The sequence below is a fragment of the Panulirus ornatus genome, chromosome 33 (assembly GCF_036320965.1).
Source record: "Panulirus ornatus isolate Po-2019 chromosome 33, ASM3632096v1, whole genome shotgun sequence".
Taxonomy (NCBI): domain Eukaryota; kingdom Metazoa; phylum Arthropoda; class Malacostraca; order Decapoda; family Palinuridae; genus Panulirus; species Panulirus ornatus.
The window spans coordinates 22,171,301-22,191,782 of NC_092256.1; the positions used below are offsets into that span (position 1 = coordinate 22,171,301).

General features: G+C 44.6%; 1 protein-coding gene across 1 annotated transcript in view; it reads left to right on the forward strand.

Annotated features, from left to right (window-relative positions):
* Nucleotides 1–20,482, forward strand: part of LOC139759669 (uncharacterized) — an 85,392-nt gene that overhangs the window by 60,629 nt on the left and 4,281 nt on the right. The window contains 4 exon segments of the mRNA XM_071682073.1: nt 1,441–1,495; nt 18,076–18,179; nt 18,751–19,526; nt 19,528–19,794. Coding sequence (XP_071538174.1) covers nt 18,086–18,179; nt 18,751–19,526; nt 19,528–19,794 — 1,137 coding nt within the window. The 5' untranslated portion in view covers nt 1,441–1,495; nt 18,076–18,085.

Here is a 20,482-nt window from a genome sequence, read left to right on the forward strand (position 1 = left end):
CCATCTATCCCCGGCTCATGTTGGTTCTGGACGTCCCTGCCACGGACATTAGGGTAAGGGTGATTCATTATCTTGAAGTTACCTTTGGCGGACAAAGGCTTAGCCAGCGTCGGTGCAGGCAAAGGGGAGCTTTAGGGAAGAGGGATGATCTCCGAGGGGAAGTCTTGATCAGGAAATTTTAGTCTGAGGGGAACACAGTGAATAATTATTGATGGTTTGGAGTATTCGTCTTGTCCACATGGGGCGGACGGTCGCAACCTGACCATAGATATGGGAAAGAAGAAGTCGCTGAGGGGCTGGGGAGCTCCCCATCTCTCTCTCTCTCTCTCTCTCTCTCTCTCTCTCTCTCTCTCTCTCTCTCTCTCTCTCTCTGTTACTCCCTCCCTCCTCAAAAAGAAAAAAAAAAGTCTGCCGGCATTGGAGAGTACAGAGAACCTGAACTCCCCGCTCATCTCTGACAGTGATTAAGAACAATAGATGCCTTACTTGGGAGCACGTCGAAACCTGGTGGACAACAGCTACATTTGTCTATTCACAGAGCAAAGACTCAACGAAGGTCCCCCATCATCTGGCATACATGATAACGCACTACTATTGTTGATGTGTAGATTCCTTCCATATCTGAACGTATCTATGATGGTCGTCTTTCTTTAGCCGCTTTCCATGTTTGATTTCGGCTAAGATGAGTACTTTCGTCCGTGACTAGTGCCTTTGACTTAGAAAAAAATATATATTCACCGACGTTTTGACTTGGTCATTAATTATGGCAATTAGGGTTGTAGTGACTAGCAGAGGAACAGCTAGGTAAAGTCCAGGTCTGATCTCGCCGTTGGACGCCCCGTTGAGACCTTCGTCGCATGGTGGAACCAGCGGCCTTCGTCGCCTGCCCATGTAACGCCCATTGCTAGGTTAACATGACTCCTACAAACACTTGTTAACCGATGCTAGCCAATAGAAAGGAACGCCGGGTGCACAATGCGCTGATGTTCTCCTGTTAACAATTAGTATGGATTTTACAGATATGACGCCTATTGTTTTATATTTCACCCAACTGTATGACTGTTGTTTTACACTGTGGTGAGAGAGAGGGAACTGTAGATACAGAGAGTAACGAGGGTCTGGCTGTTACGAGCGTAAATGTGAGAGTAAATCATCGCAAATATTTCTATGGAAGATGAGCGAATGCAGAGTTGATGTGAGTATGAAGTGAAGCCCAGAATTTATGAATCGAAGAGGAATCAAATACTTATTTTCTTTTAAAGCTTATGCAACACTGGATACATTTATGGTGTAGAGAAGCATCAACTAGATTGACCTTTCTTAGAGTGCAGAATAAAGTGTCAAACTCAATATGATTCTCTTATGGTGCTCTGTGGCGTTACTACCGTTGTTCTACCGTTTTCCACTGTCTGTGCCATGACTCCGTTTCTCTCCCTACAGGGTGCTCCCGCGCTGAGGGTTCCCGCCCAGTGCCAAAGTCTCCAACTTCGCTTCGGTGAGTAACTTCTTAGTCCACGCTTGCATGTTCTTTTCTCACTGTTCACCTGATCGATTCCAGCCAGCATATCTGGCTCATCAAATACTCTAGCCCAGTAGGTGTACCCGCTCACACCAGGGTCTGTGTACAACACAGTGAGTATACCTGGTTCATTTGAAGATGATCCTCAGAAAACACCTGTTTTATATAGCGTTGGTCGGGAGAGTGTATCTCCCTCGGATACTGGCAGGTCCAATCCATCTAACGCTGGTCCACCTAAGGATATGGCAGAGAGTACCTGTGGTTGCTGGGTTCAGGGAAGTTGATCAGTTGGAGAGTAGTAATCTTGGTGGTAATCGGTGAGTGGCAACAGTGAGGCAGACGGACGGCAGGACCTCAGGGAAATCTTGGCCACCCGAGTCCTCGAGTCGACGGGTCGACAGTCGACCCCCCGCCCCGCCCAATAACCCTGTCCACCTACCTGCTGTCTACCTTCCTTCCTATCACCGCCACTCACTCCCCTGCCTTCAGTTTCATCAACCACCGCTCTTTACCATCAACTTTAGTATCCATCTCTTCTTCACTGCTAAGGCATCAACCAGCCATCCACCGCCCAGTGAGGCAGGGAGACCACCTCCTGCCACGGTTGACGCTGATCACCAAGCGATCGTCTCATTGACTCCCCATCACAGAACTCAGCTTGTCACGCCACACATACTCCTTAGAAAAGCCTTCTCTTATAATCCTTGTCTACTCAGTTGTCTGTGCATTCTACCGACTTTCTGTCTACCTATTCCATTGCTCTGGGACCTTCTTCATATTCCTGTCCAGCTAATTCTTTATTTACCCTATTTTGTCTATCTACCTCTTCCTATTCATCCTTCCATCAAGTTATGTTTTCCCATTCTCCATCTATATACTGTATGCTTATTGGCAGCATCCTGCACGACGACTCTGCCCTTTTCGTATCTCCAGACACACCCAAGGCCTCATCTTGATTTTGATGATGCGCAACAAACCGCATCAAAAATACCGTTCTTCGTCTGCACGAAGTCGAGTCTCTAGGTCTGGTAGCTTCCTGAGGAGTAGGTTCTGGACCAGGGGATGAAGGTGTCATCAAGGAGGGAGTGAAGCACAGTGACGTGATCTCTCACACGCGTCCAGTCACATTCCCTCGATCATGAGTCCTGGTGACGTCTGGTTCCTCCCCATTACCTACTCTGTATATCTTCCTGGTCGCTGTCCATAAAAACCGGAGTAAATGTATCTACAGGTACTGTATCCATTGTGATAGTAGCCGCGGTAACTGTATCCGTGAGAACGGTACGTATAATGACCTCACTCGTGATGACTGTATCCAGCACAGCAACGTCTATGGCTACTGCATCGTGGGGCCATGGCTGCTGTATTGTGGTGGCTTCATTAGAGACAGTCACTTTGGGTTATCTAACTACGAACATCCGAAGTACCGCCATTTATTCTGACTACATATCAATTTGCTGATATTAATCGAAGTTTTCTTTTTCTGTAAGTTCATATTAATCATTATTCGTATTTGGATTGTTTTGTTATCAAGACGACACTCTCGAAGCAGAGTTGTTGTTCAGTGACTGTATTTTGAAGTTTAATCAGTATTAAAGTTGCTTTAAAACTAGTCGGTAGGTTTTAGTGTCTTCGAATTTAGGATGTTTTGTGATCTGAAGTATTTCAACTATACTTTTCAATAATCGGAAACCTCTATTATAAAAGAAAAACCTAAGTTTTTGATTATTCAAAAGTTACTAACGGGTTATGTTTTTTGAAATGATAGGAAGTTTAAAGCTTTTTCGTATTCATTCATAAGTGTTGAATAATTTGAAACTCATAAGTAAGGTTTTAGGACATCCAACAGTTTTAAATACTTTGAAACATTAATACAGCTTTATTATTTTGAATTCCGAATGTTTAGAATCTAGAGTTTTTGAAGTATATATACACAAATGATATCTTTAAGATATTAATAGGTATTGAAGCAAAAAAACCAAGAGTACATCGAGATGACAATGAAAGTTAATGATGTCATCTGTTAAGCAAAAATCAAAGAATCCAAGGAACAGCTTCGAATGAGACAGAGTCGAGACGTAATGAACGAATTTACCTCTGAAGTGAGTCATATCATTGGCTTCGTTTTACGAAGAGTGATTCAGAGCGGAGGCAAGACAATGATGATCAAGCATTGGGTCATGAACACCCACATTACTTGTGTTGCGCTTGTGTGTTGCTGGTAGGCGATACGCACGTAGGTGTGTCTTTGTATCTACCTGTGTTTGTGTATATAGATGAGGATGTACTTGCTTGTATGTATAGTTTATGAGTGTGGCTATTGCTTGTTTGTCATGAACAGAGTTGACACTCGAGGATGAACGTCAGGGTTGGCAGTGAGCCGGTTTCCCTTTCCGGGACTCGAACCTAGATCTGTGAGATTGGATGGGACGTGGCCGTAACCACCGCACTACTGGGCCTCGTCCGCGCGCGCACACACACACACACACACACACACACACACACACACACACACATACACATGTCCATACACAGGCATTACAGGACTCCACTTGCTTGAGGTTACGCCAAGAGTGGAAAGTCACCTTCGGTGAGGTTGTATCATCAATAGACAAAGAAGAATATAGCTTTTCGAGGAGCTTCTCCCTCTGAGGATGTCCACCATCCATCTCCTCATGATTGTAGGGCAGCCTGAAGCAGCAGGGGCCCTTTAAACAAGGGTTCCGTTCTGTGTGATTAATCAGTTAATGTTCATGTACACTGTAAGCATATGGGACGCGACAGACAAAAACACATAGTAGCAAAGGTCCTGATCCCGTCACAGACGACCCTCCAGAAAGCGCCCACCAACAGTACAGTCCTCAGTATTCCTCTCCTCCCTCAGCCACACCTCCCTCACCCTCCCGCACTGACGCCAGATTACACATACCAACAACAACCATACAACAGCAAACAGATTCGTCCAAGAGAGACACAGACATACTTCCTAGTGGGTAAGGGGGGCTGTGAGCCTCGACATGGCCTCGTAGTTCTCCACCACGGTCTCCAGCGCCTGCCTCAGGTAGCAAGCCCCTACTACACCCACAGGGTATCATACCCCTACGCCTTATCTACATAAAAAAGCGAATATTGGAACATTGTCAGCATGCGACTATGAGCCTCCTGGCTAATACAGATGCAGCGTCTTGAGAAAATGGAACACAAATGCTGGTGATATTTCCAAACGCTTCTTTGTCATCGGTGGCGTGGGTATGATCCCCTTATCATCAAACTTTGCAGCCGAGGATTAACCTGTAAGAGGAAGGAAAAGAGACTGTAATCAAGAGGTCCTCACCATGTCGGTCATGACACAGTGGAGAATAACGAACATAACGTCACTGATCCAGACTTAGGTCCCTGACCTCACTGCCTGGTCCCCGTCCAAAGTGGACGTCCTTTGCTCGTTCTGAATTCAAAGTGAGCCACTGGCGGTGAGTTCAGCACGAGCCAGACCACAAGGGATCTGCCCTAATCCTCTTAGCCTGGGAATAATGGCATGCAACCCCCTTTATTTATAATGGATCTTCCTCTTTCCCGATACCGCTCTTGAAAGTCGGAGTGTAAGAAAGGATTCTGATTATCCCTTGAAAGGAAAGGAAGGATTGCGCGTGGGTAGTTCCATTGTGTCTCTCTGTCCAGAGATATGAATGTTTATATGTATGTATATCTAGTGACGTCTGCATGAATGCATACAGAGGAGCCTGACGTCGTAATACATTGATTGCATTCGAGTATCATTATACAGCCAGGTGTAGATATTTCACCGAAGTGGGTATATTGTACATATATGTACTCACCCTAAACATGCGAATAGGTATATGTAAATTAGCATCTATGTATACATATATTCATGTCTAAAGATGCGAAAATCAGAAGAAATCAAGTGCTGAACAGCTTCTCAGGCAATAAATTCAAGTTACAGTTCATCAACACAAAGTTAAGTGGAATGACCATGGTACGTCTCACCAGCATAGCCAGCAGACACTTCCTCAAGTTCCTCACACCACCTGCACAACATAACTTCCTATCCTTCAGTCAATTTAATGTGTGTATAGTCTGAACCTACACTTACTCACTGCTAAGGACGTTACAGTATGTTTCCACAGCATCTTACGTTAGCGCCCTCGGCAGGACAGCAAATGTGGCCAGCAACACCAGAGCCGATGTGGCCTGTATGTCCGCCCGGGCAGGGGGTGGCCGCCTCCGCCGTCGTCCACGTCAGGAGCCTGGCAGTAATCAAGGCGCGGTCGGCCAGTGAAGGGCTTCCCGCAGCGGGACCAACTGCCTCTGGCAGCTAATTTATCAGCTCTTGACAGTGGTGTCCGCCAACCAACTCTTGACAGTGGTCCCACCCATCCGCTCTTGACATTGGTGCCACCCACCAGCTCTTGACAATGTTCCGCCCATCAGATCTTGACAGTGTTGCCATCCATTAGCTCAAAACAATGTTCCGCCCATCAGATCTTGACAGTGTTGCTATCCACCAGTTTTTGACAGTGGCACCTTCCCACGCTCTTGCCTGACGCTTCTTCCGGTCAGCCACCTCAAGGAATTCCGTGTACCCCTTATGTATGTGTCTTGCTTCAAACGTATTACCTCCCCACTAGGCTCCGTTACCTCCCCACCAGGATCCGTTACCTCCCCGCTAGGCTTTATCACCTCCTCACGAGGATCCGTTAACTCCCCACTAGGCTCCATTACCTCCCCACCAGGATCCGTTGCTTCCCTGTAGGGAGAAGCGTAGGTGCCATCCTCGACCCTTCCCCGAAGGGTTGCGTACCAGCTCGACTCGACGTATCACCTGCCCACTGTCGTACGTGTGCGTGTGTGTGTGTGTGTGTGTGTGTGTGTGTGTGTGGTGCGAGTCTTTATCCGTCTCCATCTGATCCTCCGTCATACTGTAAGTCTGTCTCTGTGCCTAAATATTCGTTCATTTGTGTTTACCACTGTGTCTAAATCTTTTCTGTTTTGATCTGTTTCCACGTCTCTGACTTCTGTGTTCCTTTGGATCTCTAGACGTGTCTGTGTAAATTTGCGTATGTCTCTCTATCCATATGTGAGCCGACATATATCTGTGTGTCTGTGTGTCCGTACACTTCTACACAACAGGAGACAGAAGAGTCACTGTCTCCCACTGTCTTACCTGACCAGCTGTCAAGTTCCTGTTCACTGAAGGTCATCACAACTATTCTCACGTATCATTTTTCTTTTTTCACGTCTACGACGCAGGCGCTGGTCCCAGACAGAAATCCTCATCAACACCAAGCCTAAAAGGAAACAGAAAAGGGCTAAAGAATTGGAGTAATAATGATTGAAGATGAGGGAATAGGCAATCTTCGTCCTCTTCCCCTTGTTGACAAAGGGTTCGATTTAGTGGAATCCTTTTCCAAGAAAACTCCCGTTGCTGCTTATCTCCTTTTCCCCCTATCTTTAAAGTTAGCAGCGTCGCTTAGCGGAGGGAAGGTCTGCTGAAGTTCTCCTTTGTAGAATAATCAATGAAGGAAGATGGATTTTTCATTTCATTTCAGTTGATGCTTAAAGGCACGACTATTACATTAAGACTAATATAATCCACCAGAAACGGTTCCTCCGTCATTAGTTCAGATAATACATCAACTGGCCTTTTCTATGCTCTCCCTAGACTACGATGCTCCACCTCACTACAGTGAAAGCCTTCCTTACACTCCCCAGAACTACGAATTTCCAGGGCGATGGAAATGAATTCCCAAACTGTGATTCACGTAATCGACCACAGAGAATTTCATCCCCAGATCTTAACATAGATTTGATTCTCTATCATTCGTAAAGCGAACTACTCTCTAACACGACTTTTTATTGGAAAAAAAGGCAAATTTTTCTCCCTCAGCCTCGCCAATGCTGTCACTTTCTGCCACAACTGTGGAGAATATTTTGCCTCAAAATCCCGCTATAACAACAATTTACTGCAGGTCTTGCAGCTATTGTGTCTAGGGTGTAGTGTGAGTGCCAGGGGAGGAGGGTGGGGAGGGTGGAGGTCCTGGGGGAAGACTGGGAGGACGAAGCCTCGTTTAGTGTCTGTCCCTCACGAGAGGTGGGGTGCCCTCTCTTCTGCTGTGACGAACCGCCTGGAGGCTTATACGACGTTCCTAGCGCGACGTCCACTCTGCTGAGCTGGAGAATGCTAGGACAGTCGGCACTCTGCGTAATGACTGCTACGCTGTTGCTAAGGATTATATAACAACAAGACTCAAGTCTAATTCGTTGCGAGGGAATAGTTGTAGTTGTGAGTGTTTCGTCATAGTAAACAACCCACCTCCAGGCATTAATCATTTATAAAACTTTATTTCATAATACCTGTGTTCGTGACTGTTATGAGAGAAATGCTTTCGCTCTAAATATACAGTGCAACGTTTTCTTTCAGGGAGGCACCAGGCTTCAAGTAATCTCAAGTGTTCTTTATTAATCTATTGTTTCAGGTTTAAATCCTGTACTGTCTCATGCATCCGTTGTACTTTTATTGTTTGAGGAAAATCCTGGGTATCGCTTATACTTCTTAGAATGTTTATATTGCTTTCTGTCTCTTGCTACACAATAGTTTTTTAGTGTTATATTGGTATGTAACTCCTGCATTACAAGTATTTTTCCCCTCACTTGTTACTCGTGTTTCACAGGAGCATGAGCGGAGGTTCGAACCCAAGTATTCTCTCTCATCAGTGCCCAGGGCTCCACCCTCAATGGGGCCACGTTTAGAAAACTCCAGAGTTACCATAACTTTAACAGATCCTGTTAGTACTTAGAGCACTCTTCCAGGGGTAACTGTGGAGGCCTCATCAAAGACCTTCTTCAAAAGATACATCCTACCTCGGCTCAAACACACTCTTGACTCCTCGTTCAAGCCGGACCACATCAAAAGACCCCGTCCTACTCAGTCACTCAATTAATCTGTGAGACACCCTTGGCTTGCTCTCCTACCTCAGCCAGAATGTCGGATGGGGTGTCACTAATGCCAGGGTGCAGCTCGGGAAATCGTTCAACCCATAAAATACCTTCCAATAAGTAATACCCATACGTTATAGGACATCCTTGAGGAGAGAGAGAGAGAGAGAGAGAGAGAGAGAGAGAGAGAGAGAGAGAGAGAGAGAGAGAGAGAGAGAGAGAGAGAGAGTACACAGTTTGCCTTTTTCATGCGACCAATCCATCAGGGACTTGTACAATTCTGAGATGGTTCAGTTCGCCAGGCCATTAAGCGACTACATTTCACAATTCTACGAGAGAGGTGATCACGACGAACTATTAGCGTGATGAGACTTGGGACAATCAACAAGAAAATGAAGGAAGCAAGTCAATGGCCTTATGTTTGGTCTATAGTACGACGGACCACCACGTCAGACCCTCACCAGGAAACCTTTACCTTAGATTACCCTCGTCCAAGAAGGATGGGAAGGGGAGAGGATAAGAAAGTAAGACAGGAAGGAAAGCAAGAAGAGAGATGATTACGGGAATGAGACGAAAGAGGGAAGGAAAGGTGGTGAAGAAAGAGGATGAGCAAGAAATCATAAGTGGTTTAGACGGGAAGGGTTATGTCATGAGACCAAACCACTGGTGTAGACGACAAATGAATCACCACACACCACGTGAACATTGCTAGTACTCAGCGTTAAGGATCTTAGGTTATCCAGTTCTCTCTCTCTCTCTCTCTCTCTCTCTCTCTCTCTCTCTCTCTCTCTCTCTCTCTCTCTCTCTCTCTCTCTCTCTCTCTCTCTCTGAGCGAGGACCTCGTCGTCAGTGCCCAAAGCTCCATCGAATATATGATCTGTAGTCTAGTAAAATGACCCGTCAGGGGATGCTATCTCTCTCATGTAATCTTATGCCAGATTGGCAACTGAATAAGATCATCATAATCGAACAGTTTAGCATATATTCACCAAACCTTATCCAGCGTAATTTTGCCCAAGCTTGGTCAACACAGAAAAGATGGTCAGATTCATCTTCCCGCTTCTGTGAATTTTCTAGCCGTCGGTGTAAGTAGAACAGATTAATTCCTGTAGGAAATAAGGTCTGTGGAGACTGGAGGAGGTCCTGTTTGGCTGTGTGGCAACCAAGAAGTTCCTGTTTAGTCTTCAGTAAATCACATCCGCCGAGACTTTCCCCTGGTCGTCCTCTGTGGCTGAGCAGGTCTGGCAAAGAGAATTGATTCTATCAAGTGATGATGAAGGAAGGTAGTGTGTGGTGCTTGTTGAGCGGGTAATTGATTGGTCGTTAACGATTTGTTGGAGGACGGGGGCGTGTTGCGCCTGTGGAGTGGACAGTTGATTGGTTTATTAACTGTGTGCAAGAGGGTGGGGTGTGAGGTACTTGTTCAGAGTGTAGCTGATTGGTCGTTGACAGGTTGGTGATGGGCGGGGAGTGTGGTGTTTGCTGAGTGGGTGTTAGTGAGCGATGTGGTCGCCGTCAAGGTTACCAGAGGACCGAAGAGCTTGTTGTGCTCCTCTACTTGTCTTTCTACTTCAGGTGCACCAACACACCCGCCGACTATAAGCATCCAAGAATCTGCATCCTGTGCTGCTTCTTGAGACGTTGCACCTTATCCTGCCGTGCACAGAGCACGGTATGGTCAGATTCTTCCACATCGTCTGTGTTAAGGCGTCCCTCAAGGCGATCACTTACTTCAAGTCCCGAACTCCTGCAAAGAGTATGTTTGATACGGTCTGCTTTTCCCTATGACTGTCTTTTTTGTCACTGTGAGGCTATCTGACAGTTGATGGAAATGTATTTCCTCCAACTATCCAGTAGATCGTCATAGTCGTTAGGCCACAACACCTCATAGTTGTTACGCATTTAAAAACTTCTGCAAACATAAACTTACTATGTCTAGAACGTCAGTCACTCATTCTTCACATTATCTTGCAATCTGATTTCTCTGTGTTTTCATCTTCAAGTCTTCCAGGCTTGAGTGAGTGGGGAACAGCAACTGACTATTATACCCAAGGGTCGTATCATAGTGCTCAATAGTCGTAATGTCGTGTTCAGTGGTCGTGATTGTTATCTTGTTATATGCTCTTTTCACTTTTTTGGGGCAAAAAAGAAAAATAAAATGCGTCTAGCAATTACACCTCAGGCAGTGATCGTGATCTCATAAGTCATTATCTTGCTGCCAAGACTTCCAAATATTTCCTCTGTGGTACTTGTGTGGTTCATCTTCCTTACGACCAAAAGAAACTTGATTACTGCACGAAGATCTAAGTTTCTTTCTTGAACCAACACAAGCAACTCTGGTCAGGTTGAAGCAGAGTGAAGGTGGGAAACAAGCCAGCGATTTATGTCTGTAACGTTTACACTTATTAAAACAATGAATCGCGGAGAAATATGTTACAGTTGATACAACCTTCTCTCTCCTAAGTTCTGAACATTTTTGAAATGAATACTACACACACACACGCACACACACACACACACACACACACACACACACACACACACACACACACACACGTGCGTTTATTTGTACCTGGCGACATACCAGATTCGATTCTGTACCTGACTAGGTACCTGCGTACGTGATTAGACAATCTGGTTAGATACCAGGTTAATCCTCTACGTCAAAACAGACGTATTAGGCGCTTGTATAAAGCTGCTGTAAAGTTCTTGCTGATATCGTCGAGGTTGAACTTTTCACATTAGGAAGAAAAGATTTGATGTCCCTCCGCTTCTCTAAACGCCCAGCTTCTGCCTCAGCCACGGAAATATTCCGCTAAACTTTATCTTCAGGTCTTTTACCTGTTATTCACCTCGGCCTCAAAATGCAAGCAGATCAGCATTCGTTTCACGGCACACCGCCCGCATCGGCAAGGTTCGATACAGAGACATTTAGATCTGAAAGTGTCGGCTAAAATGCAGCTGAAGCTTTTTATAGCGAAGCTAACGTTTAAGTTGATGTTTAAAATGGATTTTGTAAGGTGTGAGCTGAGGCACAGAGTGTACACAAGGTCTGAACTTAACCTAAACAAGAACCTATCCTCCTGCTCAAGGATTACATTATCGTATTTGGTGACTTAACTCACCATACTCATGGGGCTGTCATCACACTCAAGGGATAAGATTATACTTGTGCCCCATTAGTGGCTTGACTCATCCTACAGGGAAAGACTGTTAAAGTATCCAAGGATCTGAATTAGGTCATGAAGGAGTAGGTCGTAGAAGTAAGTGCTCAGGTCATCATCCTTAAGGGACCAGGTCATTCCTCTTAAGGAGCCAGGTCATCCTCAAAGATAAAGGGCATCATTATAAAGGTCATGGACGCTACACAGTGGGCGAGGGACGTTACTCTAGGATGCCAGAAGCCGTCTCGCATGGGTGACAGATGAAAGTGACTTCCTATCCCTGTAATGTCGCCCTCAACCAACATTACGCCGTACTTCACCCTCTGAATGGGACCATTCTCCCCAGTTATGACGCTTTCGTCCCATACTAGTGTCCTGCACCCGTAACTGGTGCTCTTCGTCACTGTACTAGGGGCCTTTATCTCCTTAATGGCGTGTTTATCTTTATAATGGTTTCCATCACCCCACTCCACTATGGTGTCCTTAACCTCGATGATAATAATCTTCCTCTCATTACAGTGTCCCTCATCCTCATGATGGCACCCGTTATCCTACTATTAGCGCCACTCATCCTAACAATGGAACTTCTTAGCCTCCACTACAGAGACCCCAGCCAGGCGTTTCATCCTAGCAGTGGCGTCTCTGACCGTTATAGATGACACTGTCTTCCTTACGGGTGACAAAGCATGAGCATCAGTATCGTTAAGGGATAATCAATGCTCCACACCTTAGGAGATAGAGCGTCATACGCCCTGCCCACCAGCTCTAACATGGAGGAGTAATATAGAGCCATTAAATGACTCATTACTCCACACCTTCTAAAGAATCCTTCTCAAGATGTTAATGATACGTTTTACCATCTTAGAGTAACTCATTTGTCTCCTCGATGTCACATGTTCCTCAATGACCTGCAGAGTTTTCGTCGAGGTGTGTGGCAGGATGGTATTGGGAGGGTTGCTGCAGGGGACGGTGTAGGAGGAGGAACTAGGGTTGTCAATACGTCCAGTCTGCTGTGTATAACTTTCTTTGTCAACACTGTAAAGTCAGGAGATTGTACTTGGAGATAATGAAGGACGTGAGGCATCGATCTCATCACGAGATATATGTCTATATGAGACACGAAGTCTTTGATCACAATACTTCACTGTGTCCATCATATCATCTCTAATTCTTTTTAAAGACAATCGACTTTCTTGTAAAATATCCGAATATCTGTATTACAAGTTACCAGGCTCTGGATGAATCGTAATCTCCCTTACCATTTTCCAAAGTGAAAGGATGATACGTGAAATACGTTTTGTTTATATGATAAATAAGAACTAAACGGAAGAAAAAATCAAGAAGTAGATGAATGATAGACAAATGGGTTCCCACATCTCTTGTATCGATGGCCTGTCGCTGTCCCGAAATAATCTTAATTCTGGTTTATCCTCACTTTTTGGAACGAGTTTAAGCCACAAAGATTTGTACTCCACCGTCAGACGGTCAGACACCTTTGGTCAGACTCCATCATGACACGGGAGTCTGATTGGAGCTCTACATCTGCATCGATAACCAGTGTGGTATGTAACTTCCTGGAAACACTCAAGAGCTCTCCTGGAGTACACCATATCCTTACATATCAAACATCTTAGATATAGACGTAATAAAATTAAGAGTTTGTTCTAAAGAAAGAATGAAAAAAACTGGAGTAAGCCAGCAATGTGCAGGAAAAGAAAGTAATGAAAAATGAAATCGTCACATTAAAACTTGTTAAATTTCCTTGGAGGTGTGAGTAAAGAAAAAAGAGATGAAAACGACAGAATTTCAGAGTTTGGGTTACAAGAATCCAAATTAACGGCGGCAACAGCTCAGTGGGTGGCTGAAACATACCAGGGAATGGTTGGAAAAGCCCAGTGGGCGGCTAAAACATACCAGAGGATGGCTGGAACAGCCCAGTGACCGGCTGGAACACACCAGGGGATGGTTAGAACATACCAGGGGATGGCTGGAACAACCAAGTTAGTAACTTGGATAGTTTAATAGTAAATGAAGTAAATGGCGTATATAAATTTGGTAAATTTATCGTACATACGAATAGACTGATACCCTACCGGTATGAACATCCACCTCGTATGCAAATAGGCAAGTACATGAAAATGAGTATGAATGAATAAGAGCAAATAGATGGACGCACGTATACTATGATTACAACTGATAGATATACTGAGGTAAATATAAAACTTAAACGAATGAAAATAGAAAATATTAAGCAGTGAGTACAGCTATCGACCTTAACATCTTATAATGAAATTTAAAGGAAGTGAAAAATTGATAAATAGATGAAAATAATAAGTCAGTGTTTCTTTCACTACGTAAGTGGAGAAAATAGGGAAGAAGTGAGTAGAAGAAATGACAAAGTTGTTTACATCGTTATGAGAAGCTCCTGGGATGTAGAGGGAAAGCCTTCTATTATGTATTCATGATGTAGAATTTCCCCTGCTGCCCAAGCTCGTATGGGTAGAGGTGGTGACCCAAGTGCCAGGGTGGGGTAATGGTGTACTGAGCCTGTTGCTCCGAACCTAATGGAGTGAAGATGATGGAAAAGGACGGAGGTGGGACAGGGATAGAATGAGAGGAGTGGAAGAGGAGGAGACACAGAAGTGAGGGGAAAGAAAATACACGGAAGTAAAGGGGGGAGGAAACTGTGAAGAATAAGGAAAATATGTTTAAAGAATAAAAAGAGGGATGGAAAATAGAAAAACTTGAAGGAAATAAATGAGCGATTGAAGAAAAAAAAAGATAAGGGAAAGAAATGAAATTGTTGTAACTGATGTTGCAGGGAGAGATATAGTTTTTTGTTGTGTTTTAGAAATAGCTAACATCATAGTCGTCATAACAACAGTCATTTTCATGTATAAATCACAGAATCGTTTCTTATACACTGTGGATCTTTTAACTGGAATTCATCCACTGTTCTTACAGTTCTTAGAAGAGAACTAGTTGGAGCTGAATTCTGAGGCAGATGGAACCTTGTAAGGCACAAGGCAACTAATGAGAGTTTCCGAACTTGTGTTAGGGAGAGGCTAGGGCTGGATGTCGCCAGAGAAACAGGTCCGGGCAAGACAATTTCTACTGACGGATGTCGCACTTCAGACTTGTGCTCTGTGTTTCATCCCCTAGGGTTGCAGAGCAGGGTGCCTATCTCTCTTACAGGAGTACCCCCGCCCCACTGCACACGGCGCAACACCTCCATCACGTCCCTATTGCTCACAGTGATCACACCACGGCCACGCACATTCAAACGGAGGCTGGCCACGCAAGAAACTGCTTGAGGCATCTCTCACACTTGCTCTGAACCACTGAAAAGCCCTCTTGCAAAAGACAAGTTGTTCTTAGAAATACAGTAAAACTTGCTGTCAAACATAGGAACAAAGAGACTGAAAAGGAAAATTTTCATCTGTAAGGCGATCATATATATACATATATGATTGCTCTGCATAGTAGTGTCAAGAAGTGATATATAGATATCAGCCAACCACCCACACGGGACTGTCTTCCGGGAGGTGACCCACACAGACACCAGCAGTGACGCGAGCCTCCCACACCCAACGTGTGTGGAACACTTTTCTCTCTCTGTTATTTGCTCTGGTTCGTTACTACTTACAGTTCACTTAATTTTCTTCCCTGCTGGCCACCCCTCACATTACCGTCTCCTCTAGAGACATGGGGGAGGTGCCTAGGGGGTCACTCCAGTATTGGCCACCAGGTGTCCGCGATGCTAAAATTCTCACCGGCTGAGTATTTGTCCATCTGTCGGCAGTGGCGTCTGTCTACACTCCTCCTCCTCCTCCTCCTCCTCCGCCTCCTCGTCGTCCAGGGGCGGCGACCCCAAGCCATGGAGCTCAGGGTATGACGTGGTCCCGGGTTGTCTGGTGACGTATTCTGGTAATTTTTTTTTATGTCTGTGGTCTTACATGAGTGGCGACGTTTGGCTAAGCCCACTCCACTTATATGCAACTGAACCTCAGTAATAAACACACACACGCATAGACGAACATACAGATGCCCATTCATACGGACATTAAGACACATAGACACGCTGGACCTCACTCATTAATGCGCACCCTCATACACAAAGCATGCAAGTACACACGCGGATGTACACATACATGTATATACAAGTGAGCCCATACATACACACACACACACACACACACACACACACACACACACACCATACCTTCCTCAAGAAGACATACCATAGAAAATAGAAATATAAAAACGTTTAGTGGAGGTGGGGCAATAAAGACTTTACTTGAAGTAAGGAAACTGAGCCACAAGGATAGAACGGCTGAAGACCCGCCCACGCTGGGAGGGAGGAGGTAGAGGGAAACCTTTAATACAAGTCTCAAGTTTCCAAACTGATTTGATTGCGCCGCTAATGATGATGTCTTTGGGCAGGTGAGAGAGCCTATGGTGGTGTGGATGATGATGAAGCAGTTCGTTAGAGGCAGAGGACGATTAAAGATACACAGATGTACGGCAGTAAAGATAAGTCGACTGGATGGAGTCCCCTTGAGAGCAGGACTCCCTCCATATACGTATGAATAGATAAACACACACACACACACACACACACACACACACACACACACACACACACATACACATACACACCAACCTAAGTGTGTGTGTGTGCATTTTCATTGGAAATTGTAGGATGATATTTCAACAATTTCAGACCACTGAAAAAAAAAAAAGAAAATCCATCTTCATAACATGCTTGAATGCAGTCCTTTCGTGATAGGTTTGGTTGACGTCATACACTACAACCTTCGCATGTTGGTTCTGACTCTCGTCTGCCTGTTCCCTGAGGGACTTGATGCAGCACCACTCGAGCGGTTAGGATACACTCTGGTGCAGTAGTGATACCGAGCGAGTACCTCCCTACCAGGAGAACCAACGACGAGACAAACTTTGATGTTTAGCTTTCATGTGAGACCAACCGTTGTGGGCATGGTGGAGGAGATGAGGAATTGTTCTCTGCCTGTAAATGTTCACTTCATTTTTGTTCCATCAGAAGGGAAAATATACTGATATGTGTATGTTTAAGGTGACCAATAGTCTGCATTATGTCAGAAAGATAAGGATAAATTGGAGAAAGGAAAGATAAAGCCGCGAAAAAGAAAGTGTGAAGACTTAGACGTGGTGGGGGGAAAAAAGTCTTGAAAAGAATTTCAGAAGAACTAAAACTTTTTAGAGTGTTTTTGTTTCTTCGAAAACCGTTCTTGGCATGTCACCTTTGGCGTGTAACAGGCAGGGTGGGTTCCAGCCCTGACTCCAGCCTTGCAGGGTGGGCGCCAGCCCTGTCTGACTCTAACCTTACAGGGTAGATGCCAGCCCTGACTGACCCCAACCTCAAACTTTGGTTCCCCTCATGCAAGTCATGATTTCAAGACATGATATATGTGACTAACATTTTCAGTAAAATATGAACGAAATGTAGACATAGATAAGTCATACCGTAATGTAATATTTAGATCATTTGAATCTTAAGGTAAACATAGATAACTCATAACTCTATCATCCTTTTAAACACAATTGATTTCAAAACTGTAGTTAAAGATACTCATGAATGGACATGTTGCCACGATCAGAGGCAGAATCATATCTCTTCATGTCGTCAAAGGTCACAGCTTTCACAAAACATAGTGTTATATCCTTCTGCTGCAGCGAGCAATACCAGTGATGAACAACAGGTAAATAATGATATTAACCAACCTTTATTGCCTCACTGTATGTCGTGGCATCTCCATCACCATAACAAATGGAGTTATTGTCAGAATCTTAGGCGCTTCAGGAGCAGGACTGTGGTGGAATAGTAAGTGTTTACGTGTATTTTTCGTCTTCTTTTTCACAGGATGGATGTAAAACAATGGCAAAAAAGTGGCATGGTCCTTTTTCTTCATTTGTTTAGTCTGTTTCTTACACACGATTAACTCTGAGATTTCTCCCTACACAAATGCGTGAATGAAGCTGCCTAATATGACGGAGAAATGGTTTAAGACTGATCAAAACCTGACGAATGAGTTAAAGATAAAAGACCTATGAAGTAGGTGATACGAGTGCCTGTATAGTGAGAGCAGGACGTATCTGAGATCTACTAGGCAATACTAGGACCTTGAGAAGTGTAGGTCATATACAGGATGCCCAGGTGATGTCAGAATCCTTATGATATAAGTAGTATTTGTGATTGTGTGATCCCAGGTGTAGTTGAGTGACAAGATCACTGTGACTGCAGGGACTATGTAACCAGGTCAGTGTGACTGCAAGGACTATGTAACCAGATCAGTGTGACTGCAGGGACTATGTAACCAGATCAGTGTGACCTCAGACGTAGTGTAACCAAATCACTGTGATTCCAGACGTAATGTAACCAGATCACTATGATTGCAGGAGTAGTGTGATGGTGACGGGGTGGCCATGCCCAGTATGGTGCGTCCTCTTCCTGGCCTCCTCCCGCTGTGTGCTCTCCGCCACCCTCCACACGCCCCGCCCAGGTAGGTCCCCCAACCATCATCTCTCTCCTTATGTTCGACACGTTTCATTATCATCTTACCATAGTCTCCACTGCCACATCTTCGCCTCTATCTTTGCTGCCGATCTTCATTCTCATTTCCAGCATCATCTTTAAGCCCATCTTTATCTTCATTTTGACCACAGTCCCCCTAATATCAACCTTTCTCTTCATCGTCTCCTTCATCATGGTCATCCTAGACAACGTAGTCACAACTACGCTCTTCAAATGAATCATCCTCTACAAGAGTCTAGGTAAATAGTCTTTACTCCATTTCTCGAATATTCAGCCAAATGAGTGTGTATTACTAACCCTACCTCAATCCTTCTAGATTTCGAGTTTTATAATTGTGCTTCATGTCTTCAATATAGGCACTGCTGACTTTGAAATTTCGTAACACTTCATATTAATTGTTGATCATATTTCTACTTTCACCTCAGCAGTCAACAGAAATGTCGATCCTCATAAAAGATGTCAATTGTCATATGAACCATTCCTACAATTGTCTGATCTCTCGAAACTTCCCCAAACTGAAGTTATTCGTTTGCCCACAGATAAACTCGAGGACCTGCTGGTGAAGCGGTTGTCGGAACCCTCTCACGAGTCTATGTTGCGGTACTTCCTGATGGCGATGTCCAGACCAGGGGGTCGTTACCACAACCAGCAGCTGCTCAACCGCGGTGTCAGGAGGATAGGCTCGGAGTTCCTCGGCAAGAGATCCGCTGGGGAGTTCACGGACTTCGATGATTCGCGAGAGTTTGAGAAAAACAACAGCAGCGATGACGAATGGCCCGAGGAGGGCCTGAAGAAGACGAAGAAGACCACCTTCTCCAAACAGTACGATTACTCTGAGGACGCTGGCGAAGATGACATTAAGAATCAAAAGGATTCGTTCGCCACGAAACCCAAGAGAAGCGTCAGAGGTTTGCATGCAGACGTCAGTCATGAGGGGATGAAGGACTTCTTCTCTACTCTCATTTCCAAGAAAATGGGTTCAGAGTTCTTAGGCAAGAGAATGGGTTCGGAGTTCCTTGGAAAGAGAATGGGTTCAGAATTCTTAGGGAAAAGAGCAATGGGCTCAGAATTTTTAGGAAAAAGAGCAATGGGCTCAGAATTTTTGGGGAAAAGAGCAATGGGCTCAGAATTTTTGGGGAAAAGAGCAATGGGCTCAGAATTTTTGGGGAAAAGAGCAATGGGCTCAGAATTTTTAGGGAAAAGAGCTATGGGCTCAGAATTCTTGGGAAAAAGAGCTATGGGCTCAGAATTTTTGGGGAAAAGAGCTATGGGCTCAGAATTCTTAGGAAAAAGAGCAGTGGGCTCTGAATTTTGGGGGGAAAAGAGCAATGGGCTCAGAATTTCTTGGGAAAAGGGCAATGGGCTCAGAATTTCTTGGAAAAAGGGCAATGGGCTCAGAATTTTTAGGGAAAAGGGCAATGGGCTCAGAATTTCTTGGAAAAAGGGCAATGGGCTCAGAATTTTTAGGGAAAAGGGCAATGGGCTCAGAATTTTTAGGTAAGAGAGCTATGGGCTCAGAATTTTTAGGGAAGAGAGCTATGGGCTCAGAATTTTTAGGGAAAAGGGCAATGGGCTCAGAATTTTTAGGGAAAAGGGCAATGGGCTCAGAATTTTTAGGGAAAAGGGCAATGGGCTCAGAATTTTTAGGTAAGAGAGCTATGGGCTCAGAATTTTTAGGTAAGAGAGCTATGGGCTCAGAATTTTTAGGGAAAAGGGCAATGGGCTCAGAATTTTTAGGTAAGAGAGCTATGGGCTCAGAATTTTTAGGTAAGAGAGCTATGGGCTCAGAATTTTTAGGGAAAAGGGCAATGGGCTCAGAATTTTTAGGTAAGAGAGCTATGGGCTCAGAATTTTTAGGTAAGAGAGCTATGGGCTCAGAATTTTTAGGGAAAAGGGCAATGGGCTCAGAATTTTTAGGGAAAAGGGCAATGGGCTCAGAATTTTTAGGGAAAAGGGCAATGGGCTCAGAATTTTTAGGTAAGAGAGCTATGGGCTCAGAATTTTTAGGTAAGAGAGCTATGGGCTCAGAATTTTTAGGGAAAAGGGCAATGGGCTCAGAATTTTTAGGGAAAAGGGCAATGGGCTCAGAATTTTTAGGTAAGAGAGCTATGGGCTCAGAATTTTTAGGGAAAAGGGCAATGGGCTCAGAATTTTTAGGGAAAAGGGCAATGGGCTCAGAATTTTTAGGTAAGAGAGCTATGGGCTCAGAATTTTTAGGGAAAAGGGCAATGGGCTCAGAATTTTTAGGTAAGAGAGCTATGGGCTCAGAAT